This window comes from Cherax quadricarinatus, chromosome 46, assembly GCF_038502225.1.
Source record: "Cherax quadricarinatus isolate ZL_2023a chromosome 46, ASM3850222v1, whole genome shotgun sequence".
Lineage (NCBI taxonomy): Eukaryota > Metazoa > Arthropoda > Malacostraca > Decapoda > Parastacidae > Cherax > Cherax quadricarinatus.
The window spans coordinates 18,700,805-18,728,021 of NC_091337.1; the positions used below are offsets into that span (position 1 = coordinate 18,700,805).

Here is a 27,217-nt window from a genome sequence, read left to right on the forward strand (position 1 = left end):
ACGTGTATAAAAACCACCAGATACAAACCAGCAAGGGCTTCAGTTTCACTTAATAAGACTCGAATAATGTGTATGGAACCTTCCCGACTCCAGATTTCATCTTGTTTGGTCACATGGAAGAATACAGCAGTCAGTAAGGTAGTGGAGAAACTCACAAGCTGACAGAGTTCAGATGAACAGTCGCATATAGTAGAACAATTGAAGACTGACACATGTGCAACAGTTGGGTATCTTCATTGGTGTAACGTTTCTCCTACTCAGTAGGCTTCTTCAGTCAAATTCAGAGGAAGCAGGTGTAGTGGTAGTGAAATGATGTAATCAGTCCATCGACCTTGGAGAGAAGGTATTTGAGGTGGTCAATCCCTCAGCCTGAGAACAGTTCAGCTCTGTGGTTTGGAACGATATCGTACCAAGACACAACACCAGATCAAGATACATCAGACCAAGATACATCAAACCAAGATACATCAGACCAAGATACATCAGACCAAGACACCACTAGACCAAGACACAACAACAACAACAGCCCAAGACACAACAACAACAACAGACCAAGACACAACACCAGACCAAGACACAACACCAGACCAAGACACAACACCAGACCAAGACACAACACCAGACCAAGACACAACACCAGATCAAGATACAACACCAGACCAAGATACAACACCAGACCAAGACACAACACCAGACCAAGACACAACACCAGACCAAGATACAACACCAGACCAAGACACAACAACAGACCAAGACACAACACCAGACCAAGATACAACACCAGACCAAGACACAACACCAGACCAAGACACAACACCAGACCATGACACAACACCAGACCAAGATACAACACCAGACCAAGATACAACACCAGAATAAGACACAACACCAGACCAAGACACAACACCAGACCATGACACAACACCAGACCAAGATACAACACCAGAATAAGACACAACACCAGACCAAGACACAACACCAGATCAAGACACAACACCAGACCAAGACACAACACCAGACCAAGATACAACACCAGACCAAGACACAACACCAGACCAAGACACAACACCAGACCAAGATACAACACCAGACCAAGACACAACACCAGACCAAGACACAACACCAGACCAAGATACAACACCAGACCAAGATTTAACACCAGAGCAAGATTCAACACCAGACCAAGATACAACACCAGACCAAGATACAACACCAGACCAAGACACAACACCAGACCAAGATACAACACCAGACCAAGATACAACACCAGACCAAGACACAACACCAGACCAAGATACAACACCAGACCAAGATACAACACCAGACCAAGATACAACACCAGACCAAGACACAACACCAGACCAAGACACAACACCAGACCATGACACAACACCAGACCAAGATACAACACCAGACCAAGATACAACACCAGAATAAGACACAACACCAGACCAAGACACAACACCAGATCAAGACACAACACCAGACCAAGATACAACACCAGAATAAGACACAACACCAGACCAAGACACAACACCAGACCAAGACACAACACCAGACCAAGACACAACACCAGACCAAGATACAACACCAGACCAAGACACAACACCAGACCAAGACACAACACCAGACCAAGATACAACACCAGACCAAGACACAACACCAGACCAAGACACAACACCAGACCAAGATACAACACCAGACCAAGATTTAACACCAGAGCAAGATTCAACACCAGACCAAGATACAACACCAGACCAAGATACAACACCAGACCAAGACACAACACCAGACCAAGATACAACACCAGACCAAGATACAACACCAGACCAAGACACAACACCAGACCAAGATACAACACCAGACCAAGACACAACACCAGACCAAGATACAACACCAGACCAAGATACAACACCAGACCAAGATTCAACACCAGACCAAGATACAACACCAGACCAAGATACAACACCAGACCAAGATACAACACCAGACCAAGACACAACACCAGACCAAGATACAACACCAGACCAAGACACAACACCAGACCAAGATTCAACACCAGACCAAGATACAACACCAGACCAAGATACAACACCAGACCAAGATACAACACCAGACCAAGATACAACACCAGACCAAGATACAACACCAGACCAAGATACAACACCAGACCAAGATTCAACACCAGACCAAGATACAACACCAGACCAAGATTCAACACCAGACCAAGATACAACACCAGACCAAGATTCAACACCAGACCAAGATACAACACCAGACCAAGATTCAACACCAGACCAAGATACAACACCAGACCAAGATTCAACACCAGACCAAGATTCAACACCAGACCAAGATTCAACACCAGACCAAGATTCAACACCAGACCAAGATACAACACCAGACCAAGACACAACACCAGACCAAGACACAACACCAGACCAAGATACAACACCAGACCAAGATACAACACCAGACCAAGATACAACACCAGACCAAGATTCAACACCAGACCAAGATTCAACACCAGACCAAGATTCAACACCAGACCAAGATTCAACACCAGACCAAGATTCAACACCAGACCAAGATTCAACACCAGACCAAGATACAACACCAGACCAAGACACAACACCAGACCAAGACACAACACCAGACCAAGACACAACACCAGACCAAGACACAACACCAGACCAAGACACAACACCAGACCAAGACACAACACCAGACCAAGACACAACACCAGACCAAGACACAACACCAGACCAAGACACAACACCAGACCAAGACACAACACCAGACCAAGACACAACACCAGACCAAGATGCAACACAAGACCAAGACAACACCAGACCAAGACACAACAGACCAAGTTACACATACCAGATTTTATTTGCCAGTGATGAGTATATCACTTCCTCTCTCCGACACTTACAACAACAACTGCCGGAGGAACTGTTGAAGGCCCTTCGATCCCTCTCCATACTTACTCCTGACACTGTGTAAGGTCTGTCTTCATTACTTCCTTATCTAGTTCGAGCCGCACATATGCCTCCCTAAGACTAAAGAAACATTCTTTTACATCATTGTCAATCAGAGGTGATTTTAGCTTCCACGATGTCTCCTCGTCCCTTGGCTTGGCATCTCAGTCCGACTTTGTGATGTTGCTAGCCAAGGTCCAGCTGTTTTTACAGTATTAGCTTTAGGATGTGCTTGAGCCTTCACTTATGGAGAGTTTCTAAACAGAGTGAGCTCTCGTTCAGGTGTTGCTATGGTGTAACGCAGTGTGGTGTAACGCAGTGTGGTGTAACGCAGTGTGGTGTAACGCAGTGTGGTGTGACGCAGTGTGGTGTGACGCAGTGTGGTGTGACGCAGTGTGGTGTGACGCAGGGTGTGAAATGAGATTATTTGGTGGTTCTTGCAGAGCGGAGCGGGTTCAATGATAAACGTCTTCGGAGGCTTCTTACTTTATTTGCAAAGTCGTGGTGGGTACACATGGCCCATGCGGGCCATGCCCACGAGGGAGAGAGAGGAGTAGGCCTGTTGTCTGCTTCTAGGCCACTGAGTGAGTGCGAGTGGGACCAGCGTCCCACTGACCTGGGTAGCCCTGGAGAGGGCAGCACCTGAATGCCGCGAAATATGAACAAAGCTGCCAGACAGCATAAGCTCTGTGCAGACAGTACAGGCTGTCTACAAGAGTGTGTGGTGTGACGCAGAGTGTGTGTGGTGCTCGGAGAGCAGAAAGAGCTCAACCTTGCCTGGATGAGGAGCTTGCCTTAAGAGTATGATAAAACAGGGTCTCAACCACGAGAAGGCCAGGAGCTAGAGCCAGGCAGCAGCTGGCAGAAGAATCAAGAAGTGAACTACCTATGGGTGTGGGAAGGACCGAGTATCAAGTAGAGATTAATAAATCGCCTCGATAATTATAAGTGTACCTATTACAGCACTGGTAGTATACCGACCACTTGTAGTTACTGTATCAGTATATTTCAAATACTGTAGCAGTGATGCCACAGACCTTTCAAATATTGTCATATCAGCATAGTTTGAACTGCTATGACGCTGGCGACGTCGTAACTTCAAGGCAGTTACATCAGACTGCAGGCTGGGCTTCCTACCATGTATATACTCAATATGCTAGTATAAGATAAGATTTCGTTCGGATTTTTAACCCCGGAGGGTTAGCCAACCAGGATAACCCATGAAAGTCAGTGCGTCATCGAGGACTGTCTAACTTATTTCCATTGGGGTCCTCAATCTTGTCCCCCAGGATGCGACCCACACCAGTCGACTAACACCCAGGTACCTATTTGCTGCTAGGTGAACAGGACAACAGGTGTAAGGAAATGTGTCGAAATGTTTCCACCCGCCGGGAATCGAACCCGGGCACTCCGTGTGTGAAGCGGGAGCTTTAGCCACCAGGCCACAGTCTCAGTGAGTTATTGTTCACCATCGCTCCACTTGCAAGACTCGGAACAACTCCTCGGAAGTCAGTAAATAAGCCACAAATACACTAAGCATACACACAAGGGAGCACTGTAGAGGCGTGCCTATGTGACTTAACTGGCTTGGTTGAGGTAACTCCACCGGCTTGTTGAGTACACTCCACTCTCATATAAATCGTAAATTTAAGTGTACACTGCTGCCACCATTTGTCGTGAGGGTTCTTAAGTTGAGTGATAGTGAATGATAACTCACTGAGACAGCTATACTAGTTAATTGAGCATATACGTGGTAGGAAACCCAGCCTGCAGTTTGATGTCGTAACTGCCTTGAGGTTACGAAAGTGACTCTACGGGGCGCCATTGGTACAATAAAAGAATAAGTGTCCGGGGCCCAAGATTGCTCAACAGCCTCCCACCAGGCATAAGGGGAATTAGCAATAGACCCCTGGATACTTAAAGTTGGTGCAGGATCAACCGGGCTGTGGTTCGTATGTTGGACTACGTGCGGCCAGCAGTAACAGCCTAGTTGATCAGGCCCTGATCCACCAGAAGGCCTAGTCGTGGACCGGGCCGCGGGGACGTTGATCCCCGGAATACGTTCCAGGTAGACACCAGGTAGGTAGGTAGGGTACGACCTGGCTGGAGCGAGCCATACGGCGGGGCCAGTGTCATGGCAGTTCAAACTATACTAACATGACAGTATGTGAAAGGTCCGTGAGATCACTGCTACCGTATCTGAAATATGCTGACAACTGTAGTATACTGATCATTTGTAGCTACCGTAGTATTCCGACCACTTATAGTTACCCTAGTATACCGACCACTTGTAACAGCCTCACATACTACTGTATAAGAGTGACCTTGTATTAAGTGCTATTGTAACCAGTAATTTTATATTTTATATTAGTGCAGTAAATACTTCTATATTTTTATATCTGTTTAAAACTATGCCTAGTAATATTTGCTTTATATTTCATCGGGATATACTTATATACCTGTGACTGAATTTTTTTTTCTACCATTGTAGGGCGGCCTGTAGCAAGGCTTCACAACTGGTTACCCGTTCAACCAGGCTATTACTGTTGGCGGCCGGATGGCTTATATAGACATGACAGCTTGGGTGATCTAGCACTTCCCCCCACTCTCCCTCCTCCCCAACAGCTTCACTGGCTACTGTCCAGGTGAAGGTACCAGGTACACACCTCGTGTGGTGTTACGTAACTCACTTTGCTCAACACAGCGACTTATGCGCTGGTGTAGAACGCACACATTGTCCTGTGTGCTTTCATAATACGCACGTAGGTGAAGACAATGTCGCGTTTATTAATAATTTATATTATACATTTATTATTATCATATTTGGCTGGCACACCCGTGAGAATGACACACCTCTTGCGTCTTACCTCTCTTATCTTGCTCTTCTCTTCTCCTCTCACTTCTCTACCCCCGTTTATCCATCCCGTTTCTTCCCTCTACCACAATTTTCTCCTCTCTCACTCTTTTCTCACCTTCTCACCTATTCTCCCCTCTCCCACCCTTTTTCTATACCCTCACACCTATTTTTTACACAATGTTCATCGCTGTTAAGGTTGAGGGTTGCTACCCGGTTTCTACAAGTTTGAAGCTGATATTCAACTTCACCTTGTATCAAATCTCGCCCTAGTAACCACTTCAAGGTCTACACTTCAGCGATATTAAGGAACATACATCATGAAAGAATGAAAAGGCACAAAACCGTGACGGGAACAATACACATAGGAGAAAGGAACTTATGACGACGTTAGGTCCGACTTGGACCATTAACTAGTCAAACTGTGTTGCTAGTTAATGGTCTAAGTCGGACCGAAACGTCGTCATAAGTTCCTTTCTCGTATGTAAGGGTTATTTGTGTAACATACTCGTACATGTAGCGTGTATGGTGTTGATGTAGCCAACAATGAGCCAGATCATTCATTTGGTCAGTCAGGGAATGACTGACTGTTGATTGAGGACTATTTTCAGATAGGTACAGCCAGGTGTGACTCGATAGCTGACTGTTTTGTGACAGCATTTTGGCTGTATGCACTGCAGAGCTGTATACACTGCTGAGCTGTATACACTGCTGAGCTAAGTGATCTCTGAGAGAATTGTTAAAGCGCATCACAAGACCACAATATATCTTCAGTACCAAAGGCTCTCTTTACGTGACAGATACAAGATATGTCACACTGCAGGGTTCTTTTTTTCCAGAATTGGTAGATGATTTTAGGCGCATGTCATATAAGAGAGTAATGGACAGTGAGAGAAAGATTCGTCCATAAATAGAGTTTTATAGTCAAGGTTGTTGAGCAGGTAAGAGAGGCGCCGCAGTGTTGGAAGTTTTTTTGGATGCATAACTTACGTTAACAACCTGAGCCTTCGTAGTAAATATGTGGTCAAACTTCAGCCTGGAAAATAATTTTTGATGACTGAATACTGAGGCTCTTGCGTTAATTCTCACACCAGTTGCAGCATTAACATCATGCTGTCTGAACACCAGCATTATCTCTGTTTACTCTTATAACAGCAAATATAACCAGGCATCACTTGCCCCGTGGAAGTTGGTGATTAATGTACCTGGGAACATAGCATTTCTTCTCTTGTATTGTTTATTTCAGCTCGATTCCTAGAGCACTTAGCTCACATAGTGAGGTCCGTGGTTCGATCCCCGGTACGGGTGGAAATAATAGGACGTGTTTCCTTAAGACACCTGCTGCCCCTTTTCACCTATCAGTAAAACGGATACCTGGGTATTAGTCGACTGGTGTGAGTCGCATCCTGGGGACAAAATTGACCTAATTTGCCCGAAATGCTCTGCGTAACGAGTGGCATTCTATATAGTAGTAAATCATTGATGTCAGCTTGTACATATACTTGTAAAAGAGTATAATATTATTATTATTATTATTATTATTATTATTATTATTATTATTATTATTATTATTTATTATTATTATTATTATAAGTATTAGATCTGGGAATGAGATCTGATATATTTATACAAGTAAATATTTCATAACGAGTCACACTACTATTGAGGTGCTCTGCCACCGCTTGTTAATTCCGCTGTTCAATTAACATCTTGAAATTAGTCGCTCAAGTGAAGAATTGATTACATAGACCCTTCGTGCTCGTAGTTCCGCTGTTAGGCAACAGCGCTATACCCGATCACAGGCACACGTGAAGCTATACAACTGATTTTGCATTTATGCAGTAACTGTGAAAGGCTCAGCACATCATTTGCAAAGTGACTTTTCTTGAAGCTGTGTTGACGGTCACGTGGGAACAAGTGATAGTCCTACAGTGTTGCCACTTGTTGTCAAACTATTGTCAGGAAACTTGCAAGCAATTTAACTGAGGTTGATGGCCTGCACAAGGCTCCATTTTTTGTGCGTTGAGATATCATTTGCCTTGTTTCACTAAGAGATCCATTCGTGCTGTGTTAGTCGGTTGTTCGTGATGGTAACATCCTCGCAGTACTCTGGACTTACATCGTCCACGACCAAAGCCTTTCCAATAACCAGGGATTTAGGGAGGAGATGGACTTCATCCTGTCTTATTGTCACTTCCTACAACTTGAAGACAGTTCTAGAAACAAAATATGGATGCCCTAACATCGGGTGCGGCACCTGCAACTTGCAACTTGGCAACGAAGTTGTTGCATGTCATCCTGTGCTTGATTACTGGTGCGACAGTTTTGTTGTTATTTAAAGCAGTAATTACATCCTCGAGTAAATATCTACATTGAATCAGGCTTCTCAGAACTTAACTAATTTTCTTTTGCATGGTCCGGTCATAGCTCCTGGCCCCTGTGTATTTGTGTCTGTGTTTATATGTGTGGGTGTATTTCTGCGTCTGTTTCTCTTTCACACTAACAAGGCAATGGTGCGACGGCACCGGAGATGAGATATTGATGACTACCTCCATCATGACGGCTGCTTGAGGCTACCTTTACCTCTAGTGGTGTCTCTCTCTGTCTCTCTCTGTCTCTGTCTGTCTGTCTGTCTGTCTGTCTCTCTCTCTCTCTCTCTCTCTCCACTGCACTTTCTCATGTGGAAGCGAAAGAAAATTAGGGTAAAAAAAAAAAAAAGCCAGGAGACTGGCATAGTGAAGAGATAAATTATGAAGTTATGAAAAGGTTGTTGTAAGACAATGAAGCAGTGAACATGGTAAACAAACCTGGCCAGAAAATGATTGCTTCACCCGACTGGACTGTGAAGCATCAGACACGTAAGAGACACAAGTTCTAAAACGAGAGTTGATCACGTACTGTACCAGAAAACAGTAAGACAGGTTGTTGACCAAGAAATAGATATAGGACCAGGAGGGAAATACTCTGCATATACAAGGACTTTCTTTAAAGTATTCCAGTAATGTCAAATACTCCTGTATTTATCATATACTGTACTTTTTAGAAATAAATATTATTATTATTATTATTATTATTATTATTATTATTATTATTATTATTATTATTATTATTATTATTGAGATAATTTGAACGTAGCACGGTAATAAAAGAGAAAAATTAACTATATTTATTCCACATCAACATCCAAAGGAAGCTGACAAATATCATGTGTCAGGTCCAAAGACGATATATAACATAACATGAAGATGTGTGTCAATAACAACGCTTAAGGTTCCAGAAATTCTTCTGAACTACTGAACAAATGGAGGAGCAAGCACTGTGACACAATGGAGGAGCAAGCACTGTGACACAATGGAGGAGCAAGCACTGTGACACAATGGAGGAGCAAGCACTGTGACACAATGGAGGAGCAAGCACTGTGACACAATGGAGGAGCAAGCACTGTGACACAATGGAGGAGCAAGCACTGTGACACAATGGAGGAGCAAGCACTGTGACACAATGGAGGAGCAAGCACTGTGACACAATGGAGGAGCAAGCACTGTGACACAATGGAGGAGCAAGCACTGTGACACAATGGAGGAGCAAGCACTGTGACACAATGGAGGAGCAAGCACTGTGACACAATGGAGGAGCAAGCACTGTGACACAATGGAGGAGCAAGCACCGTGACACAATGGAGGAGCAAGCACTGTGACACAATGGAGGAGCAAGCACCGTGACACAATGGAGGAGCAAGCACCGTGACACAATGGAGGAGCAAGCACTGTGACACAATGGAGGAGCAAGCACCGTGACACAATGGAGGAGCAAGCACTGTGACACAATGGAGGAGCAAGCACTGTGACACAATGGAGGAGCAAGCACTGTGACACAATGGAGGAGCAAGCACTGTGACACAATGGAGGAGCAAGCACTGTGACACAATGGAGGAGCAAGCACTGTGACACAATGGAGGAGCAAGCACTGTGACACAATGGAGGAGCAAGCACTGTGACACAATGGAGGAGCAAGCACCGTGACACAATGGAGGAGCAAGCACCGTGACAAAATGGAGGAGCAAGCACTGTGACACAATGGAGGAGCAAGCACTGTGACACAATGGAGGAGCAAGCACTGTGACACAATGGAGGAGCAAGCACTGTGACACAATGGAGGAGCAAGCACTGTGACACAATGGAGGAGCAAGCACTGTGACACAATGGAGGAGCAAGCACCGTGACACAATGGAGGAGCAAGCACCGTGACACAATGGAGGTGACACAATGGAGGAGCAAGCACTGTGACACAATGGAGGAGCAAGCACTGTGACACAATGGAGGAGCAAGCACTGTGACACAATGGAGGAGCAAGCACTGTGACACAATGGAGGAGCAAGCACTGTGACACAATGGAGGAGCAAGCACTGTGACACAATGGAGGAGCAAGCACTGTGACACAATGGAGGAGCAAGCACTGTGACACAATGGAGGAGCAAGCACCTGTGACACAATGGAGGAGCAAGCACTGTGACACAATGGAGGAGCAGCACCGTGACACAATGTGACACAATGGAGGAGCAAGCACCGTGACACAATGGAGGAGCAAGCACTGTGACACAATGGAGGAGCAAGCACTGTGACACAATGGAGGAGCAAGCACTGTGACACAATGGAGGAGCAAGCACTGTGACACAATGGAGGAGCAAGCACTGTGACACAATGGAGGAGCAAGCACTGTGACACAATGGAGGAGCAAGCACTGTGACACAATGGAGGAGCAAGCACTGTGACACAATGGAGGAGCAAGCACTGTGACACAATGGAGGAGCAAGCACTGTGACACAATGGAGGAGCAAGCACCGTGACACAATGGAAGGGCACGCACCGTGACACAATGGAGGAGCAAGCACTGTGACACAATGGAGGAGCAAGCACCGTGACACAATGGAGGAGCAAGCACCGTGACACAATGGAGGAGCAAGCACTGTGACACAATGGAGGAGCAAGCACTGTGACACAATGGAGGAGCAAGCACTGTGACACAATGGAGGAGCAAGCACTGTGACACAATGGAGGAGCAAGCACTGTGACACAATGGAGGAGCAAGCACTGTGACACAATGGAGGAGCAAGCACTGTGACACAATGGAAGGGCACGCACCGTGACACAATGGAGGAGCAAGCACTGTGACACAATGGAGGAGCAAGCACCGTGACACAATCTAGGAGCAAGCACCGTGACACAATGGAAGGGCACGCACCGTGACACAATGGAGGAGCAAGCACTGTGACACAATGGAGGAGCAAGCACTGTGACACAATGGAGGAGCAAGCACCGTGACACAATGGAGGAGCAAGCACTGTGACACAATGGAGGAGCAAGCACTGTGACACAATGGAGGAGCAAGCACTGTGACACAATGGAGGAGCAAGCACTGTGACACAATGGAGGAGCAAGCACTGTGACACAATGGAGGAGCAAGCACTGTGACACAATGGAGGAGCAAGCACTGTGACACAATGGCAAGGAGACACAATGGATGAGCAAGCACCGTGACACAATGGAGGAGCAAGCACTGTGACACAATGGAGGAGCAAGCACTGTGACACAATGGAGGAGCAAGCACTGTGACACAATGGAGGAGCAAGCACTGTGACACAATGGAGGAGCAAGCACTGTGACACAATGGAGGAGCAAGCACTGTGACACAATGGAGGAGCAAGCACCGTGACACAATGGAGGAGCAAGCACTGTGACACAATGGAGGAGCAAGCACTGTGACACAATGGAGGAGCAAGCACTGTGACACAATGGAGGAGCAAGCACTGTGACACAATGGAGGAGCAAGCACCGTGACACAATGGAGGAGCAAGCACTGTGACACAATGGAGGAGCAAGCACTGTGACACAATGGAGGAGCAAGCACTGTGACACAATGGAGGAGCAAGCACTGTGACACAATGGAGGAGCAAGCACTGTGACACAATGGAGGAGCAAGCACCGTGACACAATGGAGGAGCAAGCACTGTGACACAATGGAGGAGCAAGCACTGTGACACAATGGAGGAGCAAGCACCGTGACACAATGGAGGAGCAAGCACTGTGACACAATGGAGGAGCAAGCACTGTGACACAATGGAGGAGCAAGCACTGTGACACAATGGAGGAGCAAGCACTGTGACACAATGGAGGAGCAAGCACTGTGACACAATGGAGGAGCAAGCACCGTGACACAATGGAAGGGCACGCACCGTGACACAATGGAGGAGCAAGCACTGTGACACAATGGAGGAGCAAGCACCGTGACACAATGGAGGAGCAAGCACCGTGACACAATGGAAGGGCACGCACCGTGACACAATGGAGGAGCAAGCACTGTGACACAATGGAGGAGCAAGCACTGTGACACAATGGAGGAGCAAGCACTGTGACACAATCGAGGAGCAAGCACTGTGACACAATGGAGGAGCAAGCACCTGTGACACAATGGAGGAGCAAGCACCGTGACACAATGGAGGAGCAAGCACTGTGACACAATGGAGGAGCAAGCACTGTGACACAATGGAGGAGCAAGCACTGTGACACAATGGAGGAGCAAGCACTGTGACACAATGGAGGAGCAAGCACTGTGACACAATGGAGGAGCAAGCACTGTGACACAATGGAGGAGCAAGCACTGTGACACAATGGAGGAGCAAGCACTGTGACACAATGGAGGAGCAAGCACTGTGACACAATGGAGGAGCAAGCACTGTGACACAATGGAGGAGCAAGCACTGTGACACAATGGAGGAGCAAGCACTGTGACACAATGGAGGAGCAAGCACTGTGACACAATGGAGGAGCAAGCACTGTGACACAATGGAGGAGCAAGCACCGTGACACAATGGAGGAGCAAGCACTGTGACACAATGGAAGGGCACGCACCGTGACACAATGGAAGGGCACGCACCGTGACACAATGGAAGGGCACGCACCGTGACACACTGGAAGGGCAAGACAAACACAACTAGCAAATAACCTGCTGAAGAAGAAGAAAATTCTGACACACCTGGACAGAGCGAAAAACAGGATGATATGAGATAACTTATCACTTTGTATGTTGGATAAGTGAGCGATAAGACTCGGCAGTCCACTTATACACACCTGCTATACAACACTACAGAAAAGAAGTGCGTACACACCTGAAGAAGCCACTGGCTAGCGAAACGTTTCCTCAGTAAAGATTCCTAAATATTGCACAGGTGTTTCTTCCTTCATAACTAAGGTGAATTACGGTAGGTGTTTAAGAAGGCCGCTAGACACAAGCCATTAAACTACGGAACAGTAATTTAACATCTCACACTTGCTGGTTTATAGATAAAAATGTTCTAGCAACACAAGGTACAAGCAGGGGTTCTAGCAATACAATGTACAAGCAAGGGTTCTGGCAACACAAGGTGCCAGCAGGAGTTCTAGCAACACAAGGCACCAACAGGTGTTCTAGCAACACAAGGAACCAGCATAGGTTCTTGCAACACAAGGTACCAGCAGGAGTTCTGGCAAAGCAAGGAACCCGCAGAGGATCTAGCAACACAAGGTACCAGCAGGGGTTCTGGCAAAACAAGGAATCAGCAGGGGTTCTAGGTACACAAGGTACCAGCAGACGTTCTAGCAACAAAAGGTACCAGCAGGTGTTCTAGGTACACAAGGTACCAGAAGGGGTTCTAGCAAGACAGCTTCTAAGCCACAAGACGGGCAGCAAACATCAACTATACTCTGGGTTTATCGTTCTCAAGAACGTCGCTACATCTGTGATCATACCTCGAGTGGCTCCAGTCTGGAAGGTATCCGCAAAACCCAAGACTGAATGAAATCGCTGAGCACATCTGGCTCCAACTTCACCATGTTCGCTATTGGTATGCTTCATAACGATGATTTAATAATAAAGATGATAACGGGAAGTTTTTTAAAAAAAAGCTGAGGTAGGTAACAGCTCTCAGGTTGTGCATAAAAATGTAAGAATTCTTATTCTAACCTTTCAAAAATCCTAGTGGAGAGAGAGAGAGAGAGAGAGAGAGAGAGAGAGAGAGAGAGAGAGAGAGAGAGAGAGAGAGAGAGAGAGAGAGAGAGCACTCGGAAACAGTCACGCATATGAGTCAGCAAATATTGGACGAGGCAGGGAAGGTTCATGAGGGGGGGGGGGGTGATTGAGCGTGTTCCCCTGCCCTGGTTTTAACCCCCGTCCCCTTCCCTCCCCCACCCTCCCTCCCCCCATCCCTGAAGATTACATCAGGACGATTTCGGGAGGTCGGTGCCCTGGCAGCCTGGTCCCAGACCAGGCATCCTGGTTGATGGCTTGAGCAACCTGGCCGTTGGTGCTAGCCCCGTGCATCAACAGCCGGGCTGATCGGGAACTGATTTGAGGGACTTTATACATTTTCCTCTCGAGGACAGCTGGAAGTCTGTTGGTAATTCTCTGTATGTATGAAGGAAGGCTGTTGAAAAGTCTTGGTCTCCTTACACTTATTGAGTTATCTTTTAGTGTACTTATTGCACTAATGATTTCATTGAAGATATTTAGCAGCGTCTGCCGAATGTCTTGCTTTTGTAGGGAATGATTTCAGTGCAGAGATATGGGACCCGCCACAGACTGAAACATCTGCTTCTCTCCTCCCCTCCTCTCCTATCCTTCCGTTTCCCCTCTGCTATACATGAACATGAAGATGGTATACAATACCGACAGGTTGATAAGTAAGACACAATTGTAACAGTTTGGTATCTTTATTCCGAAACGTTTCGTCTACACAGTAGGCTTCCTCAGTCGAAGCAGAAGCAGTAGAGATGTGACAATGTAATCAGTCATCAGCCTTGAAGACGTAGTGTGAGGTGACCACCTCACACTACGTCTTCAAGGCTGATGACTGATTACATCGTCTTCACATTTCTTCTGCTTCTGTTAACTCTTCTGTACACGAGTACCTGGAGGGTCTACCAGCCTGGAGGGTATTTCGGGGATCAACGCCCCCGCGGCCCGGTCCATGGCCAGGCCTCCCGGTGGTTCAGGGCCTGATCAACGAGGCTGTTACTGATGGCCGACGCAATCCAACGTATGAATCACAGCCCGGCTGATCCGGCACCGACTTTAGGTATCTGTCCAGCTCCCTCTTGAAGACAACCAGGGGTCTACTGGTAATGCCCCTTATTGCTGGTGGGAGGCTGCTGAACAGTATTGGGCCCCGGACACTTACTGCGTTTTCTCTTAGTATACTAATGGCGTCCCTACTTTTCACTGGGGGAATGTTGCATCGCCTATCAAATCTTTTGCTGTCGTAGGGAGTGATTTCTGTGTGCATATTAGGGACCAGTCCCTCCAGAATCTTCCAGGTGTAGATTATGATATATGTCTCTCGCCTGCGCTCTAGTGAGTACAAGTCAAGTGCTTCTAAGGTGTTTGATGGAACTTATATGTGTGTTGCAACCCCTGAATGGGTTACAATGATTATTATGTATATATAATGTATATTACCTTTTCATTTAATTTTATATTGCTTATATTTGCGATAATAGCTAAATCGTAAATGTATGACTTTATATTATTATTTGACTGTTATATTGTTATTTAGCTTATGTTGTTAGGATGTACATAATATGTGCTCAGTTAGTCTTGATTCAGATTCAGAAAGCCTAGTGTCACAATTAGGAAGTATGACTCTATTTGATCAAGACTAACTGAGCACATTTTATATGAAGGTTCTCTGTACATTCTCTAGCTCTGCAGTTTCACCTGCCTTGAACTGAAGAAGCCTGCTGTGTAGGCCAAACGTTTCGGAATAAAGATACCAAACTGTTGTATATGCGTCTTACTGACGAACTCTGCTATACATAATCTTGGTTGCCTCTCTGTAACGATGTTGTCATAAAAACTACATTTATCCTGTGTATGGAATAAGTCATCTTGAGGGGTGATGAACTCCACGTTATAGTGACTCCAGTTCTTCTAGAACGTTATAGTGACTCCAGTTCTTCTAGAACGTTATAGTGACTCCAGTTCTTCTAGAACGTTATAGTGACTCCAGTTCTTCTAGAACGTTATAGTGACTCCAGTTCTTCTAGAACGTTATAGTGACTCCAGTTCTTCTAGAACGTTATAGTGACTCCAGTTCTTCTAGAACGAAACTTTTAGAACTCTCGTAGCTGATGGACATTATATAGATTACTTGACGATATTCTCATTGTTCTACTGAAGTCTCCCAGTTCAGGCTGACACTACTGAAGTCTCCCAGTTCAGGCTGACACTACTGAAGTCTCCCAGTTCAGGCTGACACTACTGAAGTCTCCCAGTTCAGGCTGACACTACTGAAGTCTCCCAGTTCAGGCTGACACTACTGAAGTCTCCCAGTTCAGGCTGACTTTGGTGAAGTCTCCCAGTTCAGGCTGACACTACTGAAGTCTCCCAGTTCAGGCTGACACTACTGAAGTCTCCCAGTTCAGGCTGACTTTGGTGAAGTCTCCCAGTTCAGGCTGACACTACTGAAGTCTCCCAGTTCAGGCTGACTTTGGTGAAGTCTCCCAGTTCAGGCTGACACTACTGAAGTCTCCCAGTTCAGGCTGACTTTGGTGAAGTCTCCCAGTTCAGGCTGACACTACTGAAGTCTCCCAGTTCAGGCTGACTTTGGTGAAGTCTCCCAGTTCAGGCTGACACTACTGAAGTCTCCCAGTTCAGGCTGACTTTGGTGAAGTCTCCCAGTTCAGGCTGACACTACTGAAGTCTCCCAGTTCAGGCTGACTTTGGTGAAGTCTCCCAGTTCAGGCTGACACTACTGAAGTCTCCCAGTTCAGGCTGACTTTGGTGAAGTCTCCCAGTTCAGGCTGACACTACTGAAGTCTCCCAGTTCAGGCTGACACTACTGAAGTCTCCCAGTTCAGGCTGACTTTGGTGAAGTCTCCCAGTTCAGGCTGACTCTACTGAAGTCTCCCAGTTCAGGCTGACTTTGGTGAAGTCTCCCAGTTCAGGCTGACACTACTGAAGTCTCCCAGTTCAGGCTGACACTACTGAAGTCTCCCAGTTCAGGCTGACTTTGGTGAAGTCTCCCAGTTCAGGCTGACTTTGGTGAAGTCTCCCAGTTCAGGCTGACACTACTGAAGTCTCCCAGTTCAGGCTGACTTTGGTGAAGTCTCCCAGTTCAGGCTGACACTACTGAAGTCTCCCAGTTCAGGCTGACTTTGGTGAAGTCTCCCAGTTCAGGCTGACACTACTGAAGTCTCCCAGTTCAGGCTGACACTACTGAAGTCTCCCAGTTCAGGCTGACTTTGGTGAAGTCTCCCAGTTCAGGCTGACTTTGGTGAAGTCTCCCAGTTCAGGCTGACACTACTGAAGTCTCCCAGTTCAGGCTGACTTTGGTGAAGTCTCCCAGTTCAGGCTGACACTACTGAAGTCTCCCAGTTCAGGCTGACTTTGGTGAAGTCTCCCAGTTCAGGCTGACACTACTGAAGTCTCCCAGTTCAGGCTGACTTTGGTGAAGTCTCCCAGTTCAGGCTGACACTACTGAAGTCTCCCAGTTCAGGCTGACTTTGGTGAAGTCTCCCAGTTCAGGCTGACACTACTGAAGTCTCCCAGTTCAGGCTGACTTTGGTGAAGTCTCCCAGTTCAGGCTGACACTACTGAAGTCTCCCAGTTCAGGCTGACTTTGGTGAAGTCTCCCAGTTCAGGCTGACTTTGGTGAAGTCTCCCAGTTCAGGCTGACTTTGGTGAAGTCTCCCAGTTCAGGCTGACTTTGGTGAAGTCTCCCAGTTCAGGCTGACTTTGGTGAAGTCTCCCAGTTCAGGCTGACACTACTGAAGTCTCCCAGTTCAGGCTGACTTTGGTGAAGTCTCCCAGTTCAGGCTGACTTTGGTGAAGTCTCCCAGTTCAGGCTGACTTTGGTGAAGTCTCCCAGTTCAGGCTGACTTTGGTGAAGTCTCCCAGTTCAGGCTGACTTTGGTGAAGTCTCCCAGTTCAGGCTGACTTTGGTGAAGTCTCCCAGTTCAGGCTGACTTTGGTGAAGTCTCCCAGTTCAGGCTGACTTTGGTGAAGTCTCCCAATTCAAGCTGGCACCACTGAAGTCTCCCAGTTCAGGCTGACTTTGGTGAAGTCTCCCAGTTCAGGCTGACACTACTGAAGTCTCCCAGTTCAGGCTGACTTTGGTGAAGTCTCCCAGTTCAGGCTGACTTTGGTGAAGTCTCCCAGTTCAGGCTGACTTTGGTGAAGTCTCCCAGTTCAGGCTGACTTTGGTGAAGTCTCCCAGTTCAGGCTGACTTTGGTGAAGTCTCCCAGTTCAGGCTGACTTTGGTGAAGTCTCCCAGTTCAGGCTGACTTTGGTGAAGTCTCCCAGTTCAAGCTGGCACCACTGAAGTCTCCCAGTTCAGGCTGACTTTGGTGAAGTCTCCCAGTTCAGGCTGACACTACTGAAGTCTCCCAGTTCAGGCTGACTTTGGTGAAGTCTCCCAGTTCAGGCTGGCACCACTGAAGTCTCCCAGTTCAGGCTGACTTTGGTGAAGTCTCCCAGTTCAGGCTGACACTACTGAAGTCTCCCAGTTCAGGCTGACTTTGGTGAAGTCTCCCAGTTCAGGCTGACACTACTGAAGTCTCCCAGTTCAGGCTGACTTTGGTGAAGTCTCCCAGTTCAGGCTGACAAAATTCAACACTATGTGAGCCAGCCTGTGTGATGGAATATGCCAGAGAAACATAGCTAGCTTATGTTCCCACTCTAAGTATCGTATATAATAGGGTAGCAGCACACTGCTGGTGTATCCGTTTTTGTTGTAATAAAGCAAATCTGCTTGTTTACCCTCTTCATCCCTCTCACCCGACCCCTCTCCCTCTCAATCGTCCCTTCCTCTCACTCGTCCCTCCCTCCCTCTCACCCGCCTCTATCACTCTCACCACCAACTCTCACACAAAGATTAATTAATACGTAAGATCGCTGTTCCATTTATTGTAGCAACGCTCATAATAACTAAGTAGTCACAGTGTGAAGAGTGCTTACTATAGCACTCTTCTCTAAGTAAACACCCAACACACTTGAGTGTAAGTGTGTTTACTGAGGCACTCTTGACTAGGTCAACACCCAGTACACTTCAGTGTAAGAGCGTTTGCTGCGGCACTCTTGACAAGGGCAGCACCTAACACACCCGAGAGTCAGAGTGTTTACTACAGCACTCTTGTCTAAGTGAACACTCAGCACATTAAGAGCGGGAGAGCAGGGAAAGGTGAGTCAATGACGAGGAATATAAACACAAGGAAGGATGGAGAGTTCAAGGTGACCTTTCACAGGTCAAGCAACTGCTGACTCACACTGACACCTGAGTTATATTACATGATAACCTCTTTCCCTATATCGACTTCCCTTACACTGCTGAGTGAGTAATATTCCCAGCACTGCTGAATAACATACCCAGCGCTTCTGAGTAACATTCCCAGCGCTTCTGAGTAACATTCCCAGCGCTAAGTAGCATTCTCAGAACTACTTAGTAACATTCTCATCAGTGCTGGGAAGGATAAGTAAGACAAATGTGCAACAGTTAGGTATTTTTATTCCGAAATATATCGCATACACAGTAAATTTCTTCAGTGGAAGACAGAGGAGGCAGCGGAAGCAGTGTAAATATAACGATGTTGTAATGAGTCCGTCAACCTCGGTATGGTATACCATTATTATATTCACAGTGCTGGCAATGTTTCCTCATTATATAAGTCATGAAACTAGACAGAGACGAGAGAACAAGAGGTCAAGTTTGTAAATTATCAGAAAAAATGTCGGGAAAGATACAAGAAATACTTCTTCACAAAATTATATGATAAAATGAACAGTGAGCCCGTGTTTACCAACACTGAAGATGGCACTCCACAAGTAGAGCTTTGACCAGTAACAGCCTCGTTGATCAGGCCCTGATCCACCAGGAGGTCTGGTCATGGACCGTCCGCGGGGTCGTTAATCCCTGGAATACCCTCCAGGTAGGCTCCAGGTAGGCTCCAGGTAGGAAATTACAAATAGACAATGACACATAACGTGAAGCTTCAAAATGGACCATTGACCTCAGCAAATTTCTTCAGCAACTAAAAAAAAATTACAGAGATTTGCTACGAGACTTGTGTCTGAGGTCAGTGGACTGACCAACACTACGAAGATAACACCGCACAACATATGTAAATGATTCGACAGGGCAGACAGTGATAGACTGAATTGAGGGTTCCAGGGGGCATATAGAGGGCTCCAGGGGGCATACATGTAAGTTCAACATGAGAATGAGTCACATGAATGTCAAATACTACTACTATGATGGGCATTAGGAAATGGAACGGTCTGGAGGAGGAATTTGTGGAAGTAGTTTACACACACAGTTTTAAAAGCAAATATGAGAGTGCCCCATGAGGCAGGGGATAGTATGATCGTTGGTGAGTAATGATGAAGAGTGGTCAGGTGAATATAATGTAACTAACAGACTCTCCTCTCACTCACACAAAGGTTTGCGACAAGAAAGGTTATGGGAAATCGGCCTAACGACACTGGAGGACAGGAGAGTCAGGGAAGACGTGATAACGACATATAAATACTGCGAGGAATTGGCAAGGTGGACAGAGACAGAATGTTCCAGAGATGGGACACAGAAACAAGGGGTCACTATTGGAAGTTGAAGATTCCTACGAGTCAAAGGGATGTTAGGAAGTATTTCTTCAGTCATAAAGTTGTCAGGAAGTGGAATAGCCTAGAAAGTGCCGTAGTGGAGGCGGGAACCATACATAGTTTTAAGACGAGGTATGATAAAGCTCATGGAGCAGGGAGAGAGAGGACCCAGTAGCAATCAGTGAAGAGGCAGGGCCAGGAGCTAGGAATCGACCCCTGTAACCACAAATAGGTAAGTACACACACATTTTTATGTATGCAAATCAGTATTTAACTTTTTGTAGCACAATAAACACTTTATACGAGTAGTTACATTATTTGCGTGAGTCAGTTACTGGCTGCCGCGACCTACAACTGTGCTGGTGATGAGGTTACTCACCTACACAGTCTGGGATATTAATAACGCTGCTTCTATAGAGATCTAATTATATCAGACTTTGTGCTAGCTCCTCCCAGGATGACTTGGCTGTCTCGCCACACCATCACTGATAAACCATACCACGGGCGGAATTGAACCCGCGGTCAGAGAGTCTCAAAACTCCAGACCGTCGCGTTAGCCACTAGACCAGCTAGCCACAATAAGATTCGTCCAACTAGGTATATTTCTACACCATAGGAAGGTTAGCATAGGCACCACCGCGGGTTCAATCCCGCCCGTGGTATGGTTTGTTTGCAATCGTGTCATTACGATTTCGTGAACCATCACTGATGTTCTTATAACTCAACAAAAGGCCAACACTCACCTTAATCTCGTCGAAGGTGACTGGCATGGTACGGAATCGCCCTGTTCGGTTCATCTTTTTCTTGGTTGCTCTCTTATAGGAGTGTGGGTGAGGCTCCACCACACGGTTGAGACGCGAGAGCGGCTCAGGATATATCGCGTCTATCTCCCTACGGTAGTCCTTCGGCGGAGTGCAGGACATCTTGGTTGTTAACTTGTCCAGCGTGGCGATTGTCGGTAACCTGGATGATACACTACTTGACTGCCTGGGTGGAGGCAGGTCACTGGAGGATGCCTGGGTGGAGGCAGGTCACTGGAGGATGCCTGGGTTGAGGCAGGTCACTGGAGGATGCCTGGGTGGAGGCAGGTCACTGGAGGATGCCTGGGTGGAGGCAGGTCACTGGAGGATGCTTGGGTGGAGGCAGGTCACTGGAGGATGCCTGGGTGGAGGCAGGTCACTGGAGGATGCTTGGGTGGAGGCAGGTCACTGGAGGATGCCTGGGTGGAGGCAGCGTTGGTATAGTTCCACGAAGACACCTCCACAGGAAGTCTTGATAATCAACAGCTTGTATCAGTGCACCTGGTCCTCTGACTCCCACCTTTCTCAAACGTCGTACTTTGTCCTTAGTTTAATGTGTAACTTGTAACTTAAATTATGTAATCATAATCAAAATACGACTTTCTATTCTCTCTGCGATAACGTGTAGTGCTGAACTTTCTCAAACATTGTTTCACAAACACACACTATGATCTTTCACATACACAATGTTCTTTCACAAACACTGTGATGTTTCACAAACATACACTGTGATCTTTCAACACTTGTATAACATTCAGCAAGAAAACACTTCACTAACACTGTTTCCACACACTACCTAAACACAATGATACTATCACAGTAAAAAATAGTGATTATTTTATCTAGTAAGTTAGGCACTAGCACAAGGCACTGAGTATCACCTTACAAGTTGTAACTAGCACTCAGGGTAGCACTATCACCTTACAAGTAGTAACTAGCACTCAGGGTAGCACTATCACCTTACAAGTAGTAACTAGCACTCAGGGTAGCACTGAGTATCACCTTACAAGCAGTAACTAGCACTCAAGGTAGCACTGAGTATCACTTTACAAGCAGTAACTAGCACTTAAGGTAGTATGAGTTAATTCATAAGGTGCGTTAACCTCATCTTGCTTCAGCGAAGATTAACATTATTGTCGTCTTAAACCAGGTAACATCCCCCAGCAACTCGTATATTAGATACTTTCATAAAATACATTGATAAATTTATTCACTGTGATGACACGATGACATATATTTTTTCAATGTTAAAACTCAACTTCACTCTTTTTAGGAGACAATCACAATTATAAATGTATTTTGTTTCGTATGTCCTGGCTACACATAGCGTCGAGGCAGACAAAGTCAGGTCAGTATTATTATATTCACAAAAAAAAAACGCTAAACTCAAATGAGTTATTTAGCTTTGAGATATATCAGGAGAGCCTTTTATGTGCTGTAGACTCCTCCAGGTGCGAGAGACCTTGTCTTCAGCTTACACTGCTCTTCTGCTTCTCCGAAGGTGAGGAACTGTCTGGCTTCAATGGCTGGTGTTGGTGCTCGCATCCAGCGCTCTTGGCGATGGTACTGCCAGCGAAGAGCAGACAACGAGACTGTTTTAACGCAGATTTACTGGACCTCGGCGTATTAGCTGCTCTGGGCAAGAACTACCACACACTGAAGTCTGGTCAAGAGCACCAACACACACTTGACAACAAGTCATTCACTCGGAACTTCTCTTCTCAGACGAGAGTAACACATCTCTCACAATACCCAGCTTTCCTTATTTTGTGAAGCTTTTCAGCAGTGGTAGTGACGGTGATGCTGACAGTGATGGTGATGCTGACAGTGTTGGTGGTGTTGGTTGTGGTGGTGGTGACGATAACGGTCGTGGTGGCAAAGATAGCGTCACCACTACGTCCGCCTCATCCCGTGACAGGAACCAAGACGCTGTGTACAATTCTGTCAAGGAGGAAATAAACACTGGTGAGTCTGGTGCGACCACAAAGAGTTCAGTTGATTAACTTAGCACAGTGAATTATAACCACCGTCAGTATATAGTAAGTAACGAGAATCCATTACCTCAGGTACACACAAGTGTGTGTGAGGGTGTGTGTGTGTGTGTGTGTGTGTGTGTGTGTGTGTGTGTGTGTGTGTGTGTGTGTGTGTGTGTGTGTGTGTGTGTGTGTGTGTACTCACCTAGTTGAGGTTGCAGGGGTCGAGTCCAAGCTCCTGGCCCCCGCCTCTTCACTGGTCACCACTAGGTCACTCTCCCTGAACCATGAGCCTTATCGTACCTCTGCTTAAAGCTATGTATGGATCCTGCCTCCACTACATCGTTTCCTAAACTATTCCACTTCCTGACTACTCTGTAGCTGAAGAAATACTTCCTAACATTCCTGTGATTCATCTGTGTCTTCAGCTTCCAACTGTGTCCCCGTGTTGCTGTGTCCAGTCTCTGGAACACCCTGTCTTTGTCCACCTTGTCAATTCCTCTCAGTATTTTGTAAGTCGTTATCATGTCCCCCTATCTCTCCTGTCCTCCAGTGTCGTCAGGTTGGTTTCCCTTAACCTCTCCTCGTAGGACATACCTCTTAGCTCTGGGACTAGTCTTGTTGCAAACCTTTGCACTTTCTCTAGTTTCTTTACATGCTTGGCTAGGTGTGGGGTTCCGAACTGGTGCCGCATACTCCAATATGGGCCTAACGTACACGGTGTACAGGGTCCTGAACGATCCTTTATTAAGATGTCGGAATGTTGTTCTGAGGTTTGCCAGGCGCCCATATGCTGCAGCAGTTATTTGGTTGATGTGCGCTTCAGGAGATGTATCTAGTGTGTGTGTGTGTGTGTGTGTGTGTGTGTGTGTGTGTGTGTGTGTGTGTGTGTGTGTGTGTGTGTGTGAGTGTGTGTGTGTGTGTGAGTGTGTGTGTGTGTACAAATACAGTTACATAGATTATCATACATAGCAGCATATGTGTAGAGAACCTGAGATAACCCAAAAAAATCAGAGTGACTTTTTCCATTGGGATCCTTGAGGTCATTTCTGCACTACCAACCCGGCCTTTGACCAAGATTCATTACTGGGTGCCTGTTCAACTAGGCTATTACTGCTATTACTAGCAGCTCGTTGGCCCATATAACCACATCCTGGTTGATCTGGTCCTTCCCTACCTACCAGGGGTGTGTTCCAAGTGTCAACGCCCCCGCGGCTCTGTCCCATGCCAGACCTCCCGGGGATGGCCTTATTAACCAGGCTGTTCGTTCTAGCCGCCACAGCTCAGCTAATCTGTAACTGACTTGAGGAACCTATCAAGTTTACTCTTGGAGACAGCCGGGGATCTGTTAGTAATTCCCCCTATGTATGAAGAGAAGGTAGTGAAAAGTCTTGGTCCCGTCACACTTACTGAGTTTTCCCGTAGTATACACATTGTAACCCTCCTTTTCATTGGGGGTATTTTGCACGTCTACTGTGCCTTTACTTTCATAAAGAATGATTTGTGTGTGCGGAGGTAATAATCTAGCATCTTCTTGAAGAAATCTACACTTGTTCCGGCAATATTTCTGATATCTACTGGTAAAAGGCTGAAGAGTGATGTCACGGATGTTGACACTTGATTCATTATTGTGCCCACGGCGCCCCTGCTTTTACTAAATTTATTTTACACTTCCCCCATAATTTTCATTTCAGTAAGTGGTTAAGGTAGTGAGTAGATTTTGGATCTGAGAAGCAATTTGAAAATAATATGACATGAGATGCCAAAATGAAACAAACTGCTCAACAGTCACATAAAAAATAAATGACTAGATATGCCTTATGAAAGACGGGAAAACTATAAGAAGAATGAGAGGGAAATGTGCGTTAAACCCAACAGGAGATTCAATGAGGTATTCAGAGTGAGGTCAGAGTGGTCAGTAAACAACCCTCAAATAATACAATAAAAATATTCCCAACAACAAATAGTTTTTCTTTACAAAGAGATAAATACCAACACAAGTTATTCTAAGAGACGAACACAAGAAGCACAGTGTGACCCCCAGTGTTTCTGTAACATACTTAAATAAAGCGTAGCATCAGTGACCTCAGAGTGACCTCAGAGTGACCTCAGAGTGATCTCAGAGTGATCTCAAAGTGACCTCAGAGTGATCTCAGAGTGATCTCAGAGTGACCTCAGAGTGATCTCAGAGTGACCTCAGAGTGAGTAACCTCAGAGTGAGTGACCTCAGAGTGAGTAACCTCAGAGTGAGTGACCTCAGAGTGAGTGACCTCAAAGTTAGTGGCCTCAAAGTTACCTCAGAGTGAGTGACCTCAGAGTGAGTGACTTCAGAGTGAGTGACCTCAGAGTGAGTGACCTCAGAGTGAGTGACCTCAGAGTGACCTCAGAGTGAGTAACCTCAGAGTGAGTGACCTCAGAGTGACCTCAGAGTGAGTGACCTCAAAGTTAGTGGCCTCAAAGTTACCTCAGAGTGAGTGACCTCAGAGTAACCTCAGAGTGAGTGACCTCAGAGTAACCTCAGAGTGAGTGACCTCAGAGTGAGTAACCTCAGAGTGAGTGACCTCAGAGTGAGTAACCTCAGAGTGAGTAACCTCAGAGTGAGTAACCTCAGAGTGAGTAACCTCAGAGTGACCTCAGAGTGATCTCAGAGTGACCTCAGAGTGACCTCAGAGTGACCTCAGAGTGACCTCAGAGTGACCTCAGAGTAACTTCAGAGTGAGTGACCTCAGAGTGAAACTTCAGCTGGCCATTTGTGTCGGGATAAACGCAAGAATTATTAAAAAAAAAAAAAGGCTAATATTGTCCCTATATTCCAGATTGGCTACAACAACAACAACAACAACAACAACAACAACAACAACAACAACAACAACAACAACAACAACAACAACAACAACAACAACAACAACAACAACAGTACGTAATATACGCTTCGTAAAATAATCTGGAAGTCTCAGGGTGATACACTTGTCAAACAAAATACGTCAAAAGCGCCAATTAACACTGATAATTCTGCAAGTTGCGCTTGCAATTATTAAGAGATTGAGGATGAGTTTTGCCCAATCAAGATTATCTTCAACCCTGGTGAGCGAAACGTTTTTTTCATTGTTATAAGACTCACATACAGTGTAAAAGATTGTTGTCAAGATTTTGAAAAAAAAAGCAAGGAACGTAGAACGCAACGAATGAAACGATAAAGAGGTGAGATGCCGAAGATAACCGTACGTGGTGCAGACAACCGTACGTGGTGCAGATAACCGTACGTGGTGCAGATAACCGTACGTGGTGCAGATAACCGTACGTGGTGCAGACAACCGTACGTGGTGCAGACAACCGTACGTGGTGCATAAAACCGTACGTGGTGCAGAAACCGTACGTGGTGCAGACCACCGTACCTGGTGCAGACAACCGTACGTGGTGCAGACAACCGTACGTGGTGCAGATAACCGTACGTGGTGCAGATAACCGTACGTGGTGCAGACAACCGTACGTGGTGCAGACAACCGTACGTGGTGCAGACAACCGTACGTGGTGCAGACAACCGTACGTGGTGCAGATAACCGTACGTGGTGCAGATAACAGGTTAATGTGTAGTAGACACAATGTTGAAGTCACGAGGGTGCTGAGCAAGGGGCAACCATGCTTAATGTATAAATAGGTGGCATTTATATCCGGCCACAGCTACACCAGGAAGGCCAGGGCTGACACACTGTGAAGTCTGATACTGTGTGGAGGCTGACGCTGTGTGGAGGCTGATACTGTGTGGAGGCTGACACACTGTGAAGCCTGATACTGTGTGGAGGCTGACGCTGTGTGGAGGCTGATACTGTGTGGAGGCTGACACACTGTGAAGCCTGATACTGTGTGGAGGCTGTGTGGCTGATACTGTGTGGAGGCTGACTGTGAACTGTACTGTGTGGAGGCTGACACTGTATGGAGGCTGGCACTGTGTGGAGGCTGACACACTGTGAAGTCTGATACTG

General features: G+C 46.4%; 1 protein-coding gene across 1 annotated transcript in view; it reads right to left on the reverse strand.

Moving 5' to 3' along the window:
- LOC138854025 (uncharacterized) overlaps window positions 1-23,237 on the reverse strand; it is a 78,957-nt gene extending 55,720 nt beyond the window's left edge. The window contains exon 1 of the mRNA XM_070094588.1: window positions 21,205-23,237. Within this exon, the coding sequence (XP_069950689.1) occupies window positions 21,205-21,384 (180 nt within the window). The 5' untranslated portion in view covers window positions 21,385-23,237. The remainder of the gene's footprint in view (window positions 1-21,204) is intronic.
- Between the last annotated feature and the right edge of the window lie 3,980 nt (window positions 23,238-27,217).